Source organism: Melanerpes formicivorus, unplaced genomic scaffold, assembly GCF_026170545.1.
Source record: "Melanerpes formicivorus ecotype bairdi unplaced genomic scaffold, bMelFor1.0.p_v2 SCAF_7, whole genome shotgun sequence".
NCBI lineage: Eukaryota > Metazoa > Chordata > Aves > Piciformes > Picidae > Melanerpes > Melanerpes formicivorus.
Window position 1 is genome coordinate 12,091,070 of NW_027142359.1, and position 20,328 is coordinate 12,111,397.

Genomic DNA, 20,328 nt, shown 5'->3' on the forward strand with positions numbered 1-20,328 from the left:
TTATTTTCTACACCAAAAACTCTTGGCCTCCACCACATGGGTGGTTTCACCACACTGTATTACTCCCAGCTGCTGTGAAACAACACATCATGTTAATGAACTGACTATTAAGTTTAAAGCTTTTTTTTTTTAAAATGGCAATCCAGATTAGCTATTTTTTCTTCTATTTAGTACAATACCAAATTATTCAAAGTTTGATGGGCACTGTTAGTCTAGCAACAACAACAACAAAAAGCATAAACACACTGTTTTGGCACCACAGCACTGTTTTAGTACAATAGTGAACCTTATCTTTCTCTAGCACTGCTATGCACTTTTATCAAACTTCTAAATATCCCCCAGAATATTAAAGGTCCAAAGTTCAGATCATAAAGGTTTTTTTAAAATGGCATAAATGGATGCTAGGTTCGTGGAGCACATTTTCCTCCCCCTCCTTAACGCTCTACATGAGTCAGAGCAAGGAAGAATTCCCACGTCCAGTGAACAGTGCCCACTCTGTTACATGTTCTATTGAGGCCACAGAATAACACCAGAAGTGGATCCACTTTCACAAGATGTCAGCTGCAGTAACTGTATCATTGTTAAAGAAGGTTACACAGGTTGAAAAGGTCCACATTCTCTCTGATAAGTACACTAAGAACTTCTCTGTGGGTAAATGGTATTACTCACAGAGAGCATGCGAGATTTGATTTCAGCACAGCTTGCTAAATCAAAGCTGTAGGCTGAGTGTGCCTCACATGCAGATTGCAAGCCAAAGCCTTGATAAATAAAACAGGTGACTTTGACAGAGCCAATACAGAATTAAATTCTAGATCTATGAAATACTTATTCCCATCTCACAGACTAAAATACCATAGATATTAAAAGCCTATGTGCCCTAAGACACACAGGATACTGTGGCAAAAAATCATTGCTTCCTCCTGCAAAGGGTTTCTTATTATCCTCTTCATGACTTCAGTATAGGTACTTATCCATTCTTTAAAATTGCTTTCCTGCTACAGATCACCTGATCAACCATGATAAACAGGAGAAGGGACATGGGTAGAAGTCAGCCTCTGTGACTGAAACATACAGTTCACACAGCTATTCAAAGACAAACTCAATAGCACAATACAACCACACTCGCTTAATGTGTCCTGGCTCTTTGACCCTGGCTGCTCCGTCTCACTACTCCAATGCAACACTGTCTTAGTTAATGTATTTTTTTCCTTGAGCTAACATTACAAGCTAGATTAGATTAACAAAATATCCACCAAAAAGGCTGTTTATCACTTGTTTTCAAAACTGAATCAATGCCCTGTATTCATACAGATTTTCTCTTATTTTAGTTTTAAGCATGCACAATTACACTGTGAACAGAAAACAGGCTTTAAAAAAGGCTGAAAATACATTTTTGTATCTAGAACTTTATACAGCTGCACCTAAACAGCTGGACAAACAAAACTGCAAAAGCAACACGGTATACAATCAATCCCACCAAGCTTAAATAAATATTGCCACCACATGCTACATTGTGAAAATGTGATCAAAATTACCAGCAACCCAGCTAAATACTTAAGGGCCATTAGAATACGTACCCTTAAAACTAGCCCTTTGAAAGCATTACTGAGATCATAGTTAGAATCTAACTAGTTTGTCCCCACTGCAACTATTGATAGCACAGCTTCCTGAACTGGGACACTTTTTGGACTTCCCTATCAGATGTGATACCGGATTCCCAGCTGGTATGAACAACAGTGAGCTAGCTGATGTCAATAAAGCAATACTGCTTTACAGTAGCCAAGAATCTACAGCTTGAGTTCAACATATGCAAACCAGATAAATGATGACTTTTCCCCCAATCACTGGCAAGACAAGAAGTTATTTCAGACATGGACTTTACTGTGAAATATACATCAGCATTGCATTCTTCCCAGAAGTTCATATATTCACACTGGGACCTCTAGGCACTTGTGTGGGTACACAGACGTGTAGATTTGCTTTAATAAGTTAAGCCAAAAGATTTATCTAACTCTTTGAGAAAAGGGATTCACTTGGTAGCAGAAAAAGCAGAAATCATACACTCCAATAAATCATGAAACAAAGAAGTCTGAGGGCTAATCTTTACATTTGGAACTGATTTTAAAATAAGAAAACCAAACAACAAAAAAAAAAAAAAAAACAAACCACCAACCAAACCCCAGAGGCAAAACATAACAAATGGGGATAGACAGCCATGCCAGTTCAGATTTGGTCCTGCTTCTACATCTGCACCAAAATGCCTTATTCTACAGCATGTTACGAAGCCTTCTTCATGAATGCACATAAATGTGCAGTCGTCTTTTTCTTTTTTTGCAGACGTCTTTAACTGCTATCTTATCTGATCAACAGGGTGGGGTGCAACCAACATCCTCACAACTGCAACCACCTTCAACCCATGAAAACACATCTCTGAACTGTGTTTTTGATAATAACAAGTTCAAGGGATGTCTTCATCTGTACAAAGAAAATACTACTGTCAATGTGCAAAAGCTGTGTTGCTCAGAAAATTAGTTACTTGCTTTCACTCATCAAACTTTGGTGCATCTTATGCACGCACACTCACATATGACTTTTACCAACATAAACACCACAGAAATATTTTGTGGAGGTATAACAAATGTTTATGAATTGCCAGATGCTTATCCTTTGACAATACAAGCATAGTTTTATTTTTTCATTAGAATAAAAGCAGAATGTGTCACCTCGGAAAGGATGTACTGGAAGTTTGTGCCACTCACACTGAGCCCTCACTCATATTTTTAACAGCTGATAGAAAATGGAGGAAGAAAAGATGATGCTTGCATTGGTCTGTGCCCAAAGATGAAAAGGACAAGAATGTTGTTAAGGTTGATGAAATTTCTTCTTTCATTTTGAACTAGGGAAAACAATTTTTTTTCCAGTAACATAGTGACATAGCTTCAATTACTGAGTTAAACAGTTTCTGGTCCTTAATGGGACTCTCTTCAAATTACACATGAAAACTATTAAACACATTAATGGAATAATTGTATTTATTTTGAAGAGTGCTTCTCCATGGTTAACAAAATCATAAGTTAACACCTTAAGGAATTTCTTATCTAAGTATGGGTATTTCATGTAAGCATGAGCTGCACTGCTCACACTAAAAAGATAAGCAAAAGGTTTCACTCCTAGTAAAATGGCACTGAGCGCCAGTGGGACCTGAATCCAGAAGCCCCAACATGTTACTCCTTCATGCAGAAGGTGGCTGGAGGCCCTCATTCTTCCCAGCATTTTTAGATGGAAAGAGAAGTAATCATGTGCATGTGTGTACAAAAAGCTTGCCAAGATGATGGGCTAGCCACAAAATCATGGTCATTAAAGACACTGCATATGGAAAGGGTCATTTTGCTAGGAACAGACCAATTACCAGTGAGCATATATAATGACTATCCATGATGTCAAAGCAGCTTGCCACACTGCTTTCATCTGCCATCAGACAAATGCCTATACAAGAATGTTGCAGCTGTCAAGGGAATATTTGACTCAATGTATGTATCTTGGAACGAGTTCTGTAGGCAGTCTGGCCTCTGTCCTGAGTTATTTGAGAGGATAGTTCTACAAAATTACAATGTATGAGACCACAAAAATTCAAACCATAGCCTTGATATTACAAGAATCCTAGTTGATTTCAGCTGTTACAACAGAAAGAGCCAGTTATTATACACCAATGTGTCACTGACCAAAACTTTTCTCCCTTTTCCCTCAGAACTGTTTATCCCATAACTCCTTAAAGGAAAACACATATGCAGGCTGTTGAACAAACACACATATAGAATTCTCTGCCTCTCAGCACCGCAGTACAGAGAGACTTCTTTACTCTTACTGCAGTCTTAAGACAGATGGACATACAGCAATGGAGTTACTCAGCTCCTGTGAAAACAGCTCCAAACTGGAGCAGATTAACAAGTTAGATAACAAAGCAACAAACAAAACAACAAACAAAAAACAACAAACAAAATCCCCAAGCCAATAGGAATGACAACAAAACTCCTACACCAACCAAAAAACACAGAGAAGCAGCTCAGGCATAATAGCATTTAAAGAAACTAATTCTTAAAACTGTCGTCTTCAGCTACTAGCAATCAGCTTAACAATAAGGTCTTTCCTGCTACAAACAAAGAGCTATCACTTGGTCTACCATCCAGCAATTTTACCTAAGAGTTTTAAATGCAGGTAGTGCCTTTATCCTATACTATCAGGTACATACTACTATTCTAAAACAACAGTGAAGAAAAATAGTAATTACCCTCCCCTATTAATTTGTTCCTAATTCTCTACATAAAGGAGATGCAATGATTTTCTGTTAGAAAAATCTTCTGATCATCTGGGCTGACTACCAAGACCAGCTGCAGAATTCTGATTGCCAAGCTACCATAAGAGATGGCAGTTTCCCCACTGAAAAGCAAGGCTGGGTCTAAATGCATGCATACCCTAGCGCTTGAAGACTTATGGAAGACAGACTGTAAGACAAACTAGAGTTCTCCACACCAGATCCTTTCTCACCCAGCATGTGAATCTCCCTCATGAATGAAGCAGTGTTACATTTTACTAACACAAAGAGTGAGTGTTCCAAATGGACTTTCTGTAGGATTTGGGGGAAATGCACATACTATTTATATATTTTGGTTCACCTTTTGGAATGAAACAACTGTTGTAGGTTTGTATACCACTGTAAATGTACCTGCCTTTGTTGACCAGGGTTGTATGACATTTTTCCCTGGAAGAACATGAAGGGAAGCCAGAAAATTTTATGTCTGGGCTCTGGCTACACAACTGGAATACTAAAAAAAGCAAGCTAGCCTTGCCTCATTTGTAGGGAATAGAGGGCAAAAATACACACATTTCAGGTTAAAGGGGGAAAGATGTAGGCAGGACTTTTAGTGGACTCTAAAGCATAGCGAAAGATTTACATAAGAGAAAATACAAGATGAACATATTTAGCAAAAAAAAGTATCTGTATCTCAAGGGCAAACCAGAAAGACATAGGATCACATTCCAGACACAACCTAGAGGGATTAAAACACCTGAAAAGGTAAAAACTTCCATAGATAATAAACTTATTAGGCATACTGTTGCACTACAGGACAACAGTGGCTTCAAATCCCTGTGAGTGTTTTTGGGCATGCACTCACATATATCACAATCTCCCTCATGAAAAATCGTAAGACAAATGGCCAAGATTCTGGGAAAATTTTAACCTGAAGGGAGATCTTGAGATAGCTGCTCAGTTGCATTATAATGTTGCACAGTGAATAAGGGTGAAAATAGTGCTAAAATATGAATCTTTCTTTCAAGTGCGATCCCAAACCTTGGGCCAGTAACCAGATTCAGTTTAGTTTCCAAAGATACAATGCACACCGGATCCAAGAAGTGCAGCTCATACCTTCAGTATGGTAAGTAATCCAATGGAGATCTCCAGAAGATTCTCTTCAGATTCTTATTTTAAATTGTTCACGTTTTCAGTTCAAATTATGTCAGGACAAGAGAGTCTTTTGAATAATGTTAACCTCAAATTCCTTTTGATGAAACACAAACCCGGTACAGTGTAAGCCACAAGGGATTTTTCTGTGATTGCAAAGCATCTCTCTCATCATCCCAACCTATTATTTTCTGTTTACGATAGCATTCTGGTGTTACAGCTCAATTCCAAACCTTCACTAAGAGCACAGATAGGAAGCCATTTCTTCTACAGCCAGAGGGACTTAGTAGTTCACTAAATTTGGATCATTACAATCTGAGGAAGTTTTGTTTAACTTTTTCATGCAAGTCTTCTGCTCCCCAAGATACTTATTTAATAATGTTGAAAACTAATTCAGATTTATTTTATTTTTCCCCTGTCATGCAGTTTTTATTATCCGAGGGCTGAGTCTTAACAATTACTGCATGCTGACCTAGAGAGGGGCACAGACTCAAAATCTCTGGTCTTTCCTCACCTGGGTGAGAAGACACTTCAGGCCTGAACCCTGCAAGTTGTGCTAATGCAGCCCTGTGTCTTAGCTGCTATGTGCTGGATCTCACATGAACCTAGTTGAATCTATCTTTGTAGACATGACACAGGAACCCCCCAACATTCTGTCAAAGCTATGAATGCTGATGCTAGGATTTCTCTTATGTTCTTGTACCAGCTTGTGGCCGTCATAACCAATCTAAAACTTAATACAATCTTTAACAAAAAAAAAATCTTCATCGAAGACTTTCACAGTCTTAGAATCGTAGAATTGTCAGGGTTGGAAAGGACCTCAAGGATCATCTAGTTCCAACTCCCCTGCCATGGGCAGGGACATCTCCCACTAGACCAGGTTGCTCAGAACCACATCCAGCCAGGCCTTAAAAAACCTCCAGGGATGGGGCTTCTATCACTTCCCTGGGCAACCTGTTTCAATGTCTCATGACCCTCAAGGTGAAGAACTTCTTCCTAATATCCAATCTGAATCTACCCATCTCTTGGGTGCCAACAGTTTATTTACACTCCTCCTAGGGTAATCAATAGTAACAATCTTGAAAAAGAATATCAATAATTTGCATTATTTTAAAATGTTGCTTGCCCCAGCTAAGTGGAATTTTGCAGAATAAATATCAACCTGTATTTAAAGTTGAAAGAATGAGACCATTTGAATAGCTCACTCTCTTTCTCATTAGGAAGATAAAGAGAGAAAAGTTACGCAAGACAGGCAAGACCAAACACACATGTGAAAGCAGAATAAAGCTACTATGATAGGAATAGTAATGAAAGGTGAAAATACCTTTTGGCAAGTTAGGGCAACGTACCTACACACAAATGATATGCACTAACTTAAACACTCATCAGGGAAAAAATTATCAAAGATGAAGTACCTTGTTGAATCCTTGGACTTAGAAGTCATTGATGCCCTAAAACATTCGGTCAGTGAAGTGTTTCTTAAACCCCAGAATGCTGTAATCTCTTACATAGCAGAAAATGCTCGTTCACAATTTCCTTTATGTTTACCATATAGAGCAAGGACAAAAAAATGTATCAAAGATAATTTACTACTGTGTTTCCAGAGGCAGACCAAAAGCAACTGAAGAGTTGGAAATGTAAGAGAACAGGTTTGTCTACGGCTCTGATAAAACTGGGAGTGGCACAGCCTGTCATTGCTTTAGTGATTGTAGCAGGACAATTACACAATTTCAGGAGGTCTGGGTTAGCAGGTAGACTCCTTAATCCAATGAGTGTTCTCCCTGTCTGTAGAGCTCCAAAGCCACAAACAGGGTGGTCCACATTGCCTGAGAGAATCTTACCTTACAATACTATTTCTAGTAATACTGCATACTTGAGGAACAAAATCTTCCTCTTAAATCTACATGATAAATTTTGACTGAGGCAGTCTACTCTGCCGTTTGTTATGAATATAAACTGCAGTTCACAGTGCACCAAGAAGCTGTGAAGGGCAACAAAGCTGGTGAGGGATTTGGCACACAAGCCCTGTGAGGAGAGGCTGAGGGAGCTGGGGTTGCTTAGCCTGAAGAAGAGGAGGCTCAGGGGAGACCACCTTGCTGTCTACAACTACCTGAAGGGAGGTTGTAGCCAGGTGGGGGTTGGTCTCTTCTCCCAGGCAACCAGCACCAGAACAAGAGGACACAGACTCAAGCTGCACCAGAGGAGGTTTAGGCTGGATGTTAGGAAGAAGTTCTTCACAGAGTGATTGGCCATTGCAATAGGCTGCCCAGGGAGGTGGTGGAGTCACCATCACTGGAGGTGTTTAGGGGGAGACTGGATAGGGTGCTTTATGGCATGGTTTAGTTGCTTAGATAGTGTTGGATGATAGGTTGGATTTGATGATCTCAAAGGTCTCTTCCAACCTGGTTAATTCTATTCTATTAGCTCTTTTCTGGGATTTTTTTGTTTTTCAAAATTTAGCACCAAATAATCTGCAGTTGAGTATTTGTTCCTCATTTAGTCATTAGGCTTTGTTGGCCTTTTTAAAAGCACAAATGGATCTGCAAGATATCACTGCATATGGTAGACTGGAAAATGACATCAAAAAAACATCTGAAGGAAGTAAAACTTAGCACGATTTATACTTAAAACAGAGGAAGCTATTACAAAGACGTTCTGTAGTGGCCACACATTTCAATGTTATCCACAAATTTCCTCAAGAAAGTACGCACAACGCCGTTAGTCTCATGGGCAGAACTTGACAATGTTTTATGTACAAGCAACAGAAAGTTCTCATTTAACTTACCAAAATGCTAATGCTGTGATTTCCACAGATTCACGTAACTCATACACCCAAATCCCACTGAAACAGGAGCATCCAGCTCAAATTACATTTTTGAACATCTCTTGCTATCAACTCCCTACATCCCCAAATGTACTACAAATCCTTCTGCCAAGACAGGGTTTCATTATGATATCACCTTGCTCATAGAGCTCCTCCATAGCTCTCCAGGTTTCGGCTCGGACCTCTCGGTTGCTTTTGCCCAGAACATGTGTGTCAGGCCAGTGCATTAAATAAAGATCTAAAAGAGAAACAGAACCAGACTACACATTACAGTGTCCAGAAAAAACAGATAGCAAAACACGTGAAGCAACATTTTCCATCCATAATGGTCCCTAACATATTATGATGAAAATAGTTCCAATTACTACCCCATGATCATTACTGTACACATCCATTCGAATTTAATAAATAAAACATTTCATTAACAACTAAGGTATCAGAAGCTGCACATAGGTTTACATCACTGCAAACAGAATTTCTGAGTCACAGACAGACTTAATAAACTTTTAACAATAACAAGCCTCATATAAACCAAAGGGAGCTAATGGGGGATTTTGGTTCCTAGAATTAAAATTGGACTAGTTCTGAACTGCTGAAAGTCTTCATGACTTCTGTTTGGCAGTTCTATAGGTATTTTATACAACCTCTGTAGTGGATCTGGTTTTTTCCTTTCTAAAGGATACATCCATTTATTAATTTCCATTGAAAATTACAACCCAATCTTGCATGCTGATTTTTGTTGGGTTTTTTTTCCTCTCTTTCTACAATTGTGTGGAAGCATTTGTGGGGTTTTTTTTTCCTTTTTGTATTTCAAGGGAAAAAAAATTATGCTTTACCACATTTTACGAGATATAAGCACAATTTCAAACACAATTAAGGTTTACTGCTGATTAAATTATCTAGGCAATCACTTAAACTGGCTTATCAGGAAAGGATTTTTTGTGTGTTGTCTCCATGCAAGAAAACTATCCTTCTGTTCAAAAAGAAGGAAGCATTTCCAACACACATTGTTTAAAAACAAAAGATTTACATGTCTTAGACCCAGAGTTCCAAATTCAAAAATTATAGGTTCAGTAACTCCTTTGTAAGTTTGTAGGCACTGCTTGACATTCAGGAGAAACAATTCCATTCCATTTAAATTCTAACTGCAGATTAAACTGCAAGCATCCCAGTCAAAGAGGCGTTGGCTTTTGTCACACTCATTAGTCCAACATGAAACAGGAAAAGGAAATAAACGCACAACTGACGTGCTCAATGTCTTTGTGTTCTGTAATATTCCTTTTTGGGCAGTTCAAAGATACAGTTAAGTAAGAAAAAAAAAGTAGAGCAGAGTTTTTTGTTCTTTGAACGCACCACACAATTCATATACAGCACTACTGTCTAGAAACACAGACCCCTTAGCATATTTTCTTTTCTATTCACTTTTAAGTACCGTGCTAATGATTACTATACCACTGGGCTGCTATATTTTCCACCTCTATAAATATAAATTCAACTTCATTTAAGAGGAAAAGGTAAGAGTTATATTCACTGTAATAGACCATCTCCCATTTGTGTGTTACTGTTGAATACAGTATTTTGCTTAGACAAAGAATCCCATTAGAACAGTACTGAATTTTGAACAGTAAGGTACACTACAGATATATTAAAGAAAAAAAATATTTTGGGTCTGTCACAAAAATCATGAGCCAACTGTGCACTTTTCGATACCAGAAACTCATGAGACTTTTAAACAATTGCACATAGATCACTCTGGTCTGTGGCCTTCCAATATCTTAAGCGGGCCTACAAGAAATCTGGGGAGGGAGTTTTTAGGGTGTCAGGTAATGATAGGACTAGCGGGAATGGGAAAAAAATAGAAATGGGTAGATTCAGATTGGATGCTAGGAAGAAGTTCCTCACCATGAGGGTGGTGAGACACTGAAACAGATTGCCCAGGGAGGTGGTAGAGGCCCCATCCCTGGAGGTTTGTAAGGCCAAGCTGGATGTGCCTCTGAGCAACCTGATGTGTGAACTGTCCCTGCACATGGCAGGGGGGCTGGAACTAGATGATGTGATGGCTCAGGAAACAATTCACATGCAGTTCACTGATCTGTCAGTGAGGATGGTGTCCTGCAAGAAGGATAGGATAGCAAGTAAACTAACAGTTTTGGCTGCTTGAATTTAATCCCTGTTGGATCAGCTTTATTGACCATTTTTGTTGTTACAATCTGCACTCACGGAAGAGATACGGTTGAGTACTATGTTTGTGTCCCTGCCCATGGCAGGGGGGTTGGAACTAGATGATCCTTGAGGTCCCTTCTAACCCTAACAATTCTAGGATTAAAAAAAAAATCCAAAAAGCATAACGTCTGACACCTCCTCACTGTGAACATCATTAGCCATTGGTCCTTTATTTTAGAAAGGTGTTACCAGGTATGTCATGCTCCTATCAATCTATTGTGTTTTTTGAAATAAAAATTACTTCACAGTTAGAAATGCACACACTAGGGCTAAAAATCATCTACTGGATCATGAAGTGCAAAAAGAGTTTGCAAAACATGTGGGGCAAAGGTACCTTATCTTGGAGATAAAGAGTAGAATAGTCTTTCTTCCAGTCATCCATAAACCACCACAGCACAGCTAGAAGCAGAAGCAATACAATGTACCTTGCAACGAGCAATGGAGCTGCCACTCTATTTAGATAAACTAAGCATAGTTCTTTTTAAATTAGGATCTGCTTACCACTACTGCAAGTTAGAAAACTTTCCATAGTACCTGGCCAATAAAACCTGTAAGCACCTCACAAACCAAGGTCTGTGATTGCATCTTCATTTATAAACACATTCACACGTCCACAGGATTTTTAACTTAAAATATTTCCCCTCCTGGGGGATTACAAGAACATTCTTTATTTCATTTTGGAGGCAAGACATTAGTTTTAAATTATTTATCAAAATAGTTTAAGGTTCTAGTAATCATGACAGACATTTCTTTATCACTGGAGATGTTTAAAAACTGACTACCTTTTTATCTGTTGAGAATGACGTTGTCATGCCTTGTAGCTACATCAATACTTTGAGATGTATTCCAATCACATATTTTAAAAATAATTTTAACTCAAAACCAAAAAAGGTCCAATGATTCGAAGTACCAGGATGCACTTAAGAGACAACAAAACTCTCCAAACATTCACAATCAGATTTTGTCTTTACCAGCATTTTAGAGCATCCTTTACAGACAACCAAGCAGCAGTGGTGCAGTGGCAAGTCAGCACGTGAAGTTCAAACGTCAAAACGCAATGCTGCAGGAAAACTAAAATCAGCATGCAAACTGCTTTCACACAGATTTAAAATGGGAGTGGCTCATTACATCTTAGTGGTTGCAGCACCTGCAATCAACACAGTTCCTTTAAACTCAGAAGCACAGGGACATTTTACACATTTAGAGCCAATTTCATGTTGGCATGGAAATAAGAGTTCACAATTCATTCAAATTATTAGTGCAAAACTAAAAAAAAACCCCAAATATTCAGGGTCAAAATTCACTAGAAAACCCACAGCTGTTAAGAAGCAGCCCTGGCTCATGCACCCTAAAAGCACAAGTATACTTTTCAATGTTTTGCATACTTATCTTACTGCAATATTTGTATTTTCCCTGCTTTTTTTATTCAGCACTGCACTTAGTATGCACATGATGTATTTTTCTCTCCTGGTCAATCTTTTAATTTGTTTCTTTTTTACTCTATTGGAACAAGGATCAATGTGAAGCAACCTTCAAAATGCTCAGAATTAACAGACAATCTGAACTGGGTGTACTCTCATATTTCGTATGATCCGTCAGTTCCATTGCATATGCTGGCAGAACATTTGTCCAACTCCAGTTGTGGATTTGTGATAGGTTTATTTGCCTGAATGTGGCAGATGCGGAACAGTCAAAAGGAAACCAGAATTGTTTATGAATTCAGTAACCCATACATCACATTCAGGAAGTTACTCTGGAGGTCTGACCCAAATCCCAAGGAATGTATTCTGCTACTGCCAAACCTTCAAGATTTGCTGCCATTTCATATGGGTTTACTGTGACTGCTAGTTGAGGACCAGATTTAGAAAAGGCAGAATATGTCATAACCACTGCCCACATACAATACCAACTCATGGCTTTATAACCTACAGATTCAAACAACACTGTTCTCCTCATACCACTTGCCCCAGAAACGGTTATCAGAAACATTTCCTAACTGTGTTTTACGTGGAACACTTTCTCTTAGAAAGCTGTGATTGTGTTCAACAGTTCATCTGTTTCAACAGCTGGCATTCTCTATATTGCTAGTATTGATAATTACAGTTAGATTATTTCCCATCTCTAATTCAGCCTGAATAGATGACTATATAGTCCATAACAGAATCACAGAATGCCAGGTCAGAAAGGACCCCAAGTATGATCTGGTCCATTCTTTTTGGCTAATGGTATAGTTAAAATGAGATGGCCCAGCACCCTGTCAAGCTGAGTCTTCAAACTGTCCAATGGAGGGGAACCCACCACTTCCCTTGGAAGATGATTCCAGTGTCCACCATAAAATTAACACTACCTTCCTTGGAACAAAGAGCCTAGCTGCACATTCAGTTTTTTCTTTTTGCAGTCTTCTGAATTACTAACTTTCCCTCCAACATAAAGGTCTAACGTCACAGATGTATTATTTTAGGTCTATCAATTTTCTACATGAATCAGGGATCTTTACAGAAATGCTGCGAACACCAACATATTTAGTTAACATCATATAATGAAACCAGGCAATTCTGATTTCATTACATTTCATTTACCTTTATTTAACATTCTTGTTTCACAGAAGAGCTGTCAGCTTTGCACACTTGTAACTAAAGAATTTACTTGCCTGAATAAGCTTAGACAAAAATGTCACTCATTACCAAATCTTTTCTTGTCATGGATTTCATGGCCTCTCTATGGTATAGACTGACCCACAGCAAAGGGACACAAAATGCATGTATGAATAAAAACAGAGCTAGGATATCTAGAGCTTAGTCCAACAAGCTTATAGCCAGATTTTCAAAGCAATCTTCTGCACTTCAGCTACTTCTGTTAGACTTGTAATAAGCCTCAATTTACAATAAAAAGCTCTTACTCTAAGCATTCTTGAAACACCTGAAAAAACTTTGTTTCATAATACTGCCACTTTTTGCCTGAAAATCCTTTAACCAGCACCTTCCAGCTCAGTGCTTTCAAGCAGGACTCCCTAAAGCACAAGGTTTTCTACACACCCCATGACACACAGGGTGTATTGTACCTCCTCTAAGGGTCTACTTCACTGGAGTGCATGTGTGTGTATATATATATTTATATCTCCCTATAATAGAATCCTAGAATTGTTAGGATTGGAAGGGGCCTCAAGGATCATCTAGTTCCAACCCCCCTGCCATGGGCAAGGACACAAACATAGTACTCAACTGTATCTCTTCCATGAGTGCAGATTGTAACAACAAAAATGGTCAATAAAGCTGATCCAACAGGGATTAAACACAAGCAGCCAAAACTGTTAGTTTACTTGCTATCCTATCCTTCTTGCAGGACACCATCCTCACTGACAGATCAGTGAACTGCATGTGAATTGTTTCCTGAGCCATCACAGTTTACAAATCATCAAGTGAAAGCAAGCTGAAGCCAGCATTGATTTAAGTCACTATGTCAGATTAATTGGTGGTTCAGGAAAAGCTTTATACATTTTTCAGACATCTCCACATCAGTAGAAGAAAGGTGAAGAAGTAGGGAAGACAGGTGAGGGTATAAAAAAAACCAACAAACCAACAGAACACAAAAACCTCCCACAAACAACAACAAAATGGTGTGAGAGAAAACTGCACAGGCACTTATTTTGTCTCAGATTTAGTTAACACTTCTTTTTGTTTGTATATACTATCTCAGAACTCATGTTCTGTTTATGCTGTTTCAAGGATTCACTCACACATTGACAGTATTTGTGCATTTCTTGCTCTCAGATACAATTTTACCCCCTTGTTTCATGTATTTCTGTTAGCAGCAATGTGTAAGCAGAGTATCTGTGTAAGTGCCTACTTTAACCACTCACTGAGAAAATAAAAGCAAATTACAGTACCAGAAGGAATCAGCAGAAATTACTTCCTGGAAGTGAGTCAAATTTTCATCTCATCAACATTCAGGACCAGTGCCATAGCAAGCAGATGAAAAGAAAGCAAGCAAAACATAAGGAAAAAGCAGACAGGGGGAAAGATGTTTTGCTTAAAGAAAAAAGTCAGGGCTTGAAGCATTATAAAGTATCCTTGCAGAGACCTGTTTTTGCACAGGACAGACAAAAGGAGAGTTGAATTAGTTTTGCATTGTTCTGTACCTGTGCAAAAAGTTAAGGGATAAATTTCCAGAAAGAATGAAGCCAAAGATGTACATTAAATACCTTGGTCTTTAACTGATACAGTTTTTTTTCTCCCTTTAATCTTGCAAAGTACCCAAGCAAAGCACCTTTATTGCGGCATTAATAGTCCATCCAATTAATTCTGGAAAATCTGTACCTCACAAAAGCCATTCATTTCCTCATTAAAGTTTATTTATTGGTAACAGAGGGACAGGGTGAGGGTTTTCAGAACACTGACTACCAGATAATGTTTGATAGGTAGATCAAGTATTCCTTGATTATCAGCATATACACTATCTCCACCAGTGTCATTATTTTAGATTATTAGTTTGATCTTCTTTTACCTCTACTTCATTTTCATTGCTACAGCTAGAAAAGAAGCAGCAAAAGCATTAAAAGAAAAAAAAAAAAAGGCATCAGGTACCTCCTCTTCTGTGATCCATTGCAAAGAATTAATTGGTGTCATTATTGCAGCTCTTTGCCCGTCTAATAAGGGAGTAACAAGTAAGTTACAAGTGCATTAAGTCTAATTCAATCTTTTAAAGCCTTGAGGAAGCTTCAAGTGTTTTCCACAAAATATATTGCACCAGACAGGCAAAACCAAAGGCAGTTCAGAATTTTTAAAAGTTAATTGACCTACAAGAAAGAGATGTATCAGATCACAGAAGAAATTAGGCATTTGTGTCACTCTGCTACCAATAGTTTACTGTAAAGTTTATGAATTCTTGTTTCATAGGTTTCAGGTGTTTTCAGTAAAACAGATGAAACTCACGTAGTAGTTTCTCAAATCAATTTAACAATGACATCTGCCATTAAAAAACAAAGTATCTTGACCACTTCAAATATTTGCAACAAGGCAAAATCTGTGCTCTCAAACACATGCATGTCAACGTCCTAGAGAACAAACTGGACATGAAAACTGCAAATGTGCAAATAAAGGCAGAAATTGGTTTCTGTGGTCTATCTGTACTACGTCTTTTCTTTCAGGAATTCATCCATCCTTGCAAAAACTCACATGGCAGGCACAATAAATGAGTGATAAAGATTCATACCAAGATATTCAACACCAAGTCTCTCACATGAATCCAAGCAGGCCTTTTTTGTGTTTTCATAGCCATAATCACTATGCCATAGTTTTGTAGTTATCCAGAGGTCCTCTCGCTTCACACCACTCTCTTTGATAGCTTTTTGGAGAAGAGATTCACAGCCGTATCTTTTTGCTGTGTCAATATGATGAATGCCACAGTTTTTCAATGCATGGACCACAGCATCATGGGAATAGCCACCTTGATGGGAGGTACCTGAAAAAACAAAGTCAGAAGGGAACTGTCAGCAGTGGGTTATGAGGGACATATTTTATCCTTCTTTACTTTCTGTTTTGCTTTTCTTGTATACTGTCACTGAATCTTCTTAGTCATTTTTCATTCCCTAATAGCAAAGAAATGTGAAAATATGTGAAAAACTAGAATGTTGACACTGATCAGAAATAAATCAAAGAGAAAGCACATACTTCATGGAAAATTAGTATATGGCACTTAATTTTCATATAGGAATACAACATCTACAGATAAAATATTGACAACAAGAAACAAAATACAAATTATTTACTTTCCAGAACACACATCCTGAGACCTCTGCTCTGAAGTCCTCGTAGCTTCAAGTTATTATTGCACTATACAAGCCCAGACTGGGCCATGGCACAGGTGCAATTCACATAATGCCAAGCTCAGCAGTAAACAAAACAATGGAATCCTGAATAGGCATACAGAGGTTTTCAGAAACAAAGTACTGTAACTCTCACTGTGTAGGTATTCACTGGATGTGTATTTTGCATGTCAAGAGGACGGAAGGAGGAGGAGACTCAGCAGGAAAAGCAACCAGCAGGAGGACTGTCAGATAAAGAACTGGTTAAGAGAAAGGAGGATGATGTTTCTACTTACTCTTTCCTGTTAGTTGTTTTTCCTGCCATGAGCCACTCACCCTCATTCACACAATTCCCACACACAGTATTTTCTACAGTTTGTTGGAGGAGATGCTCGGGTCAGTTCCAGTCAGCTACCAAAGCCACCTTCGGAGATGATGATTAGCAAAGGCCCCATTGCTACAAAGTAGAGTCATCATGCAAACGGCTACATCACTAAGTCAAGGCAGAAGGGCCTCGGTGCAGCTGTGACAGCAACAGGGTCTTCAGCTACTGCTGAACGTAAACAAAGGACTCCAGGTCAAAAAAGAATAGTGAAATTTATATCTGCTGTTACCTTTCTCTATCCTGCCAAACATAACATGTCTTTCTACATCAAATGCTATCTGCATGTTATGAAATTAACAAATGTACATGGCCACCCAGACTGACAGACAAATGAAACAAATGAAAACACAGTTACTTTCACAGCTCATTCTTTGAACCTCCCATACCTAATCTGGATACAGAGCACCCATGAAGTCTTTCTCACACAATGCATGGAAAACCAAGAACTTAGAAAAGTCCTACTTGCTTGTAAGGCGAGCCAGGTTCTCCTAAATGCTTATCATTTCTGCTCATCCCTAATCTCAGAAGGAAAGCCAATGACACCTCTTCAATCTTCCTCAGTACTTCAATTCATTTAAAGTAAAACATAACATGAACCGGTATCTCACACATACATCTGAGGATTATGACATTCTAATGATCACAATGGGACAATTCCCATTTTATGAACTACAAACTACAGAGTACTGAATTCCTGATTTATCTTGATTTATCCTCTTCATGGACTTTAGAGTGATGAAATGATAATATATACATATTTCTACAATTTTGACAGATTTATAATAAGCATTTTACCTTCCAAACATAAACAAAGTTTTAATGTCTGAAGAGACAAATCTTCAAAACTTGCTTCTCTGTAGCCACTAATGATGATTTATATGTCACTAAATTACTGAGTCATGGCCCTGTAACATCTTTTACATCAAGGTAAGCCAAGATAGATCAACTTATGTTTTAAAAACAGCTATTTGAAAATCTTCACAAACATTTGAGAATTTTAGATCAATGCAATGCTACTACAGTGCAACTAACACATATGCAATTCTTACACTATTCAGACAACAAACAAATCCTTTTAAAGAATTACATAACTAGCATAGAAAAGTTACTATGCTTTTTCATAACAATCCCTTCACTTTTAATAAGCTGATACCAGTGCCAAATAAACAAGGTTGTAACTATTGTGTCTGTTTCTGGCTGAATGGACATTTCTAAGCACAGAATGAATGGAGTTCATTTAGAGGTCTTGCAAATGGACTCGCACTCTTTTCATACATAATGGATTTCAGTAAGAACATTTAGGACAAACAACTTTTTTTCCCTCTCTTTTAAACATTTAACCCTTTTAAGTTAAATGGAGAGAGTGGAAGAAGGAAAATTCAGAATAGTTTTCTCATTGTTCCTCATTCAGTGACGGCACACACACTTATTTCACAGGAAATAAGAGACCAAGATCAGTCTAGAGGGAATCATCTCAATTTCTGTGCCTAAAAATGAACTACAACAGTCCTGATGCACAAAATAATAATGAAAATGAAAGCATAACAACAATGCAATACTATCACTTTGCAAGTCAACTTAATAATGAGCAATGGGTTTCTAAGTTAATTATGCCACCAATGGAACAGTTCCTAGACTTTGGGAATCACAGTTTTCTTGTGTTTACTCATGTGATTAAATGTTAAAATTCACAGTCACAGAAGGGTGACAAAAGGAGGAGTGACTTAAATTTCTGGAGTTTTTTACATTTTAAGTTCAGACAACATTATTTGAACACATTAACATTCTTACATGTCTGGGATTTGCTCTTTGTTCACAGTGTACACATATTTATAGACAAAATCCAATTTCACATTTGGTTGGGAGGCACAAGGATATTGTAGTGTATATAGGTCAGAGGACACAAATCCATTGAAAATCAGGCTTAATTGGTTATGTTGGGGTTTTTTGTCATGATTATTCGTCTCTGTCTTGATATCCTGAAGAACACTGCTATCAAAACTGGGATGAGAAAGATGCTTTAATAAGCCACAAAAGCTTCCAGAAATTATTAGGAATGCAGCATCCTATTCACACTGCAGTTGCTCCAGGGGAAACAAACAAAACCAACTAGAACCCAAGACAAACAAGACAAAAATCAGCATTCCCCCTTCTTTGAAACACCAAAATGTAATACAGCTAACAAACCACAACACTATTCTGCCTCGCCTAGTTTATGAACCATCTCAGATGATTTTCAGCCTCATTAAGCTTTCTGCTCTCCTTCACAGAAGCTGTAGAACTACACACAGAGATCCAAAGCACCAATAGCTTTTCAAAAGCGAGTCAGGGCCTACTTTCTCTCCTTTTCTCTCTTTGTGCAGGAGTTTGGCTTCATGGCCTTTGTGAAATGTGAAAGTATTATTTATCTGAATATACAAAAAGGTTCTGCATCATGAATAACCTTGGCTTCTTATCAGAATCACTTATATTAGAATAATTCCTGTTAATGAAAGCACAGCCTGGATATTTAGAGATCATATCTGAGACTAATGATCTGACATCAGTACTCAGGTAGAACAAAGTCAGTGATAATAGGAATATACTGAACAGACTCGTATTATGCAACCAGTACTTTGGTCAGAACTGAAGCAACATACAGGTTTATCTAAATCTTGGTCGCCCAAGGCCACTGAAGCTGTTTAAAAGTTGCAGGAATTATTGTATTTTGTGATGCTACGACACAAAAATGCCACTGCAGTGCTGTAACTCAGGTGCCAAATGGGGCTGTTTGGCACACATACAGTGCAATCTGAGCTACAGAAGCTGAAATATGGACATGAATTCACTTCTCCAAATCTGAGGACAGCGAGAACCACCCTGCCAGCATCAGAGTAAGCAAGGTACTTACATACTACAACAACATATTGGTATAAGAAGATTCACCAGAGAATTCCTAATAGAGGTCTTTGTAGCATTTACATACAGTACAGCTGTAATGCCAGAAAATGTGGGTATGTGGTATTTTTGCCTTCCTAAATAACACCACTGTACTAACAAAACAATGTTAATAGACCTAGCCTATGTAGTCTAAAGATTACACCATGAAGTTTCTTTTGCTTTTGTATGGATTATGGATATAATTAAAAAAAAAAACAAAAACCCAAACTTTTATTTGGTAATTTTTTTCATTCATTTTGCAAAGTATGATCCATTATTAGTGCAAAGGGATCTCTCTGGGACTATTTTTCTCCTGGGTGACTCAGAACAAGCTGATGAGAGTTCAGTAACAAGAGGAAGAAAAGAAGGCAAGCACGACTTTAAGCTCTGCGATCGCACTCAGGCAACGCTACACAGCACCAAGGAACAGAAGACAGGAATACAGCCTTGCTGCAATGCAAAAGAGTAAGAGAGAGCCCTTACATGCTTATTATGTATCCAGGGAAAGGGAAGACAGAACTGCTAGATTTCTCTCTTCCTGAGAGGAAGGAAAAAATGGCAATGGGCCATTGTTGACAGAAGCACGCTATTCCCTCCATCTCAAAGAGGCTCTGACCATAAAGGTTATTCAGATCATCAACTGTAAAATGACCATACATCTTTGGTCACTGATCTACAATTATGTCATCAGAACTTTAGAAAAGGAGGTACTA

General features: G+C 38.2%; 1 protein-coding gene across 6 annotated transcripts in view; it reads right to left on the reverse strand.

Annotated features, from left to right (window-relative positions):
- The window catches only part of S1PR1 (sphingosine-1-phosphate receptor 1), a 51,760-nt gene that overhangs the window by 22,699 nt on the left and 8,733 nt on the right, over positions 1 to 20,328 (reverse strand). For all 6 annotated transcript variants that reach the window (XR_010987652.1, XR_010987653.1, XM_068141008.1 and 3 more), the window contains exons 2-3: positions 15,720 to 15,968; positions 8,422 to 8,523 (exon numbers count right to left, since the gene is read on the reverse strand). Coding sequence is in view for 4 of the 6 variants with exons in the window: in XM_068141008.1 (XP_067997109.1) it covers positions 8,422 to 8,523; positions 15,720 to 15,968 (351 nt within the window). In the remaining 2 variants the exon portion in view is untranslated. The remainder of the gene's footprint in view (positions 1 to 8,421; positions 8,524 to 15,719; positions 15,969 to 20,328) is intronic.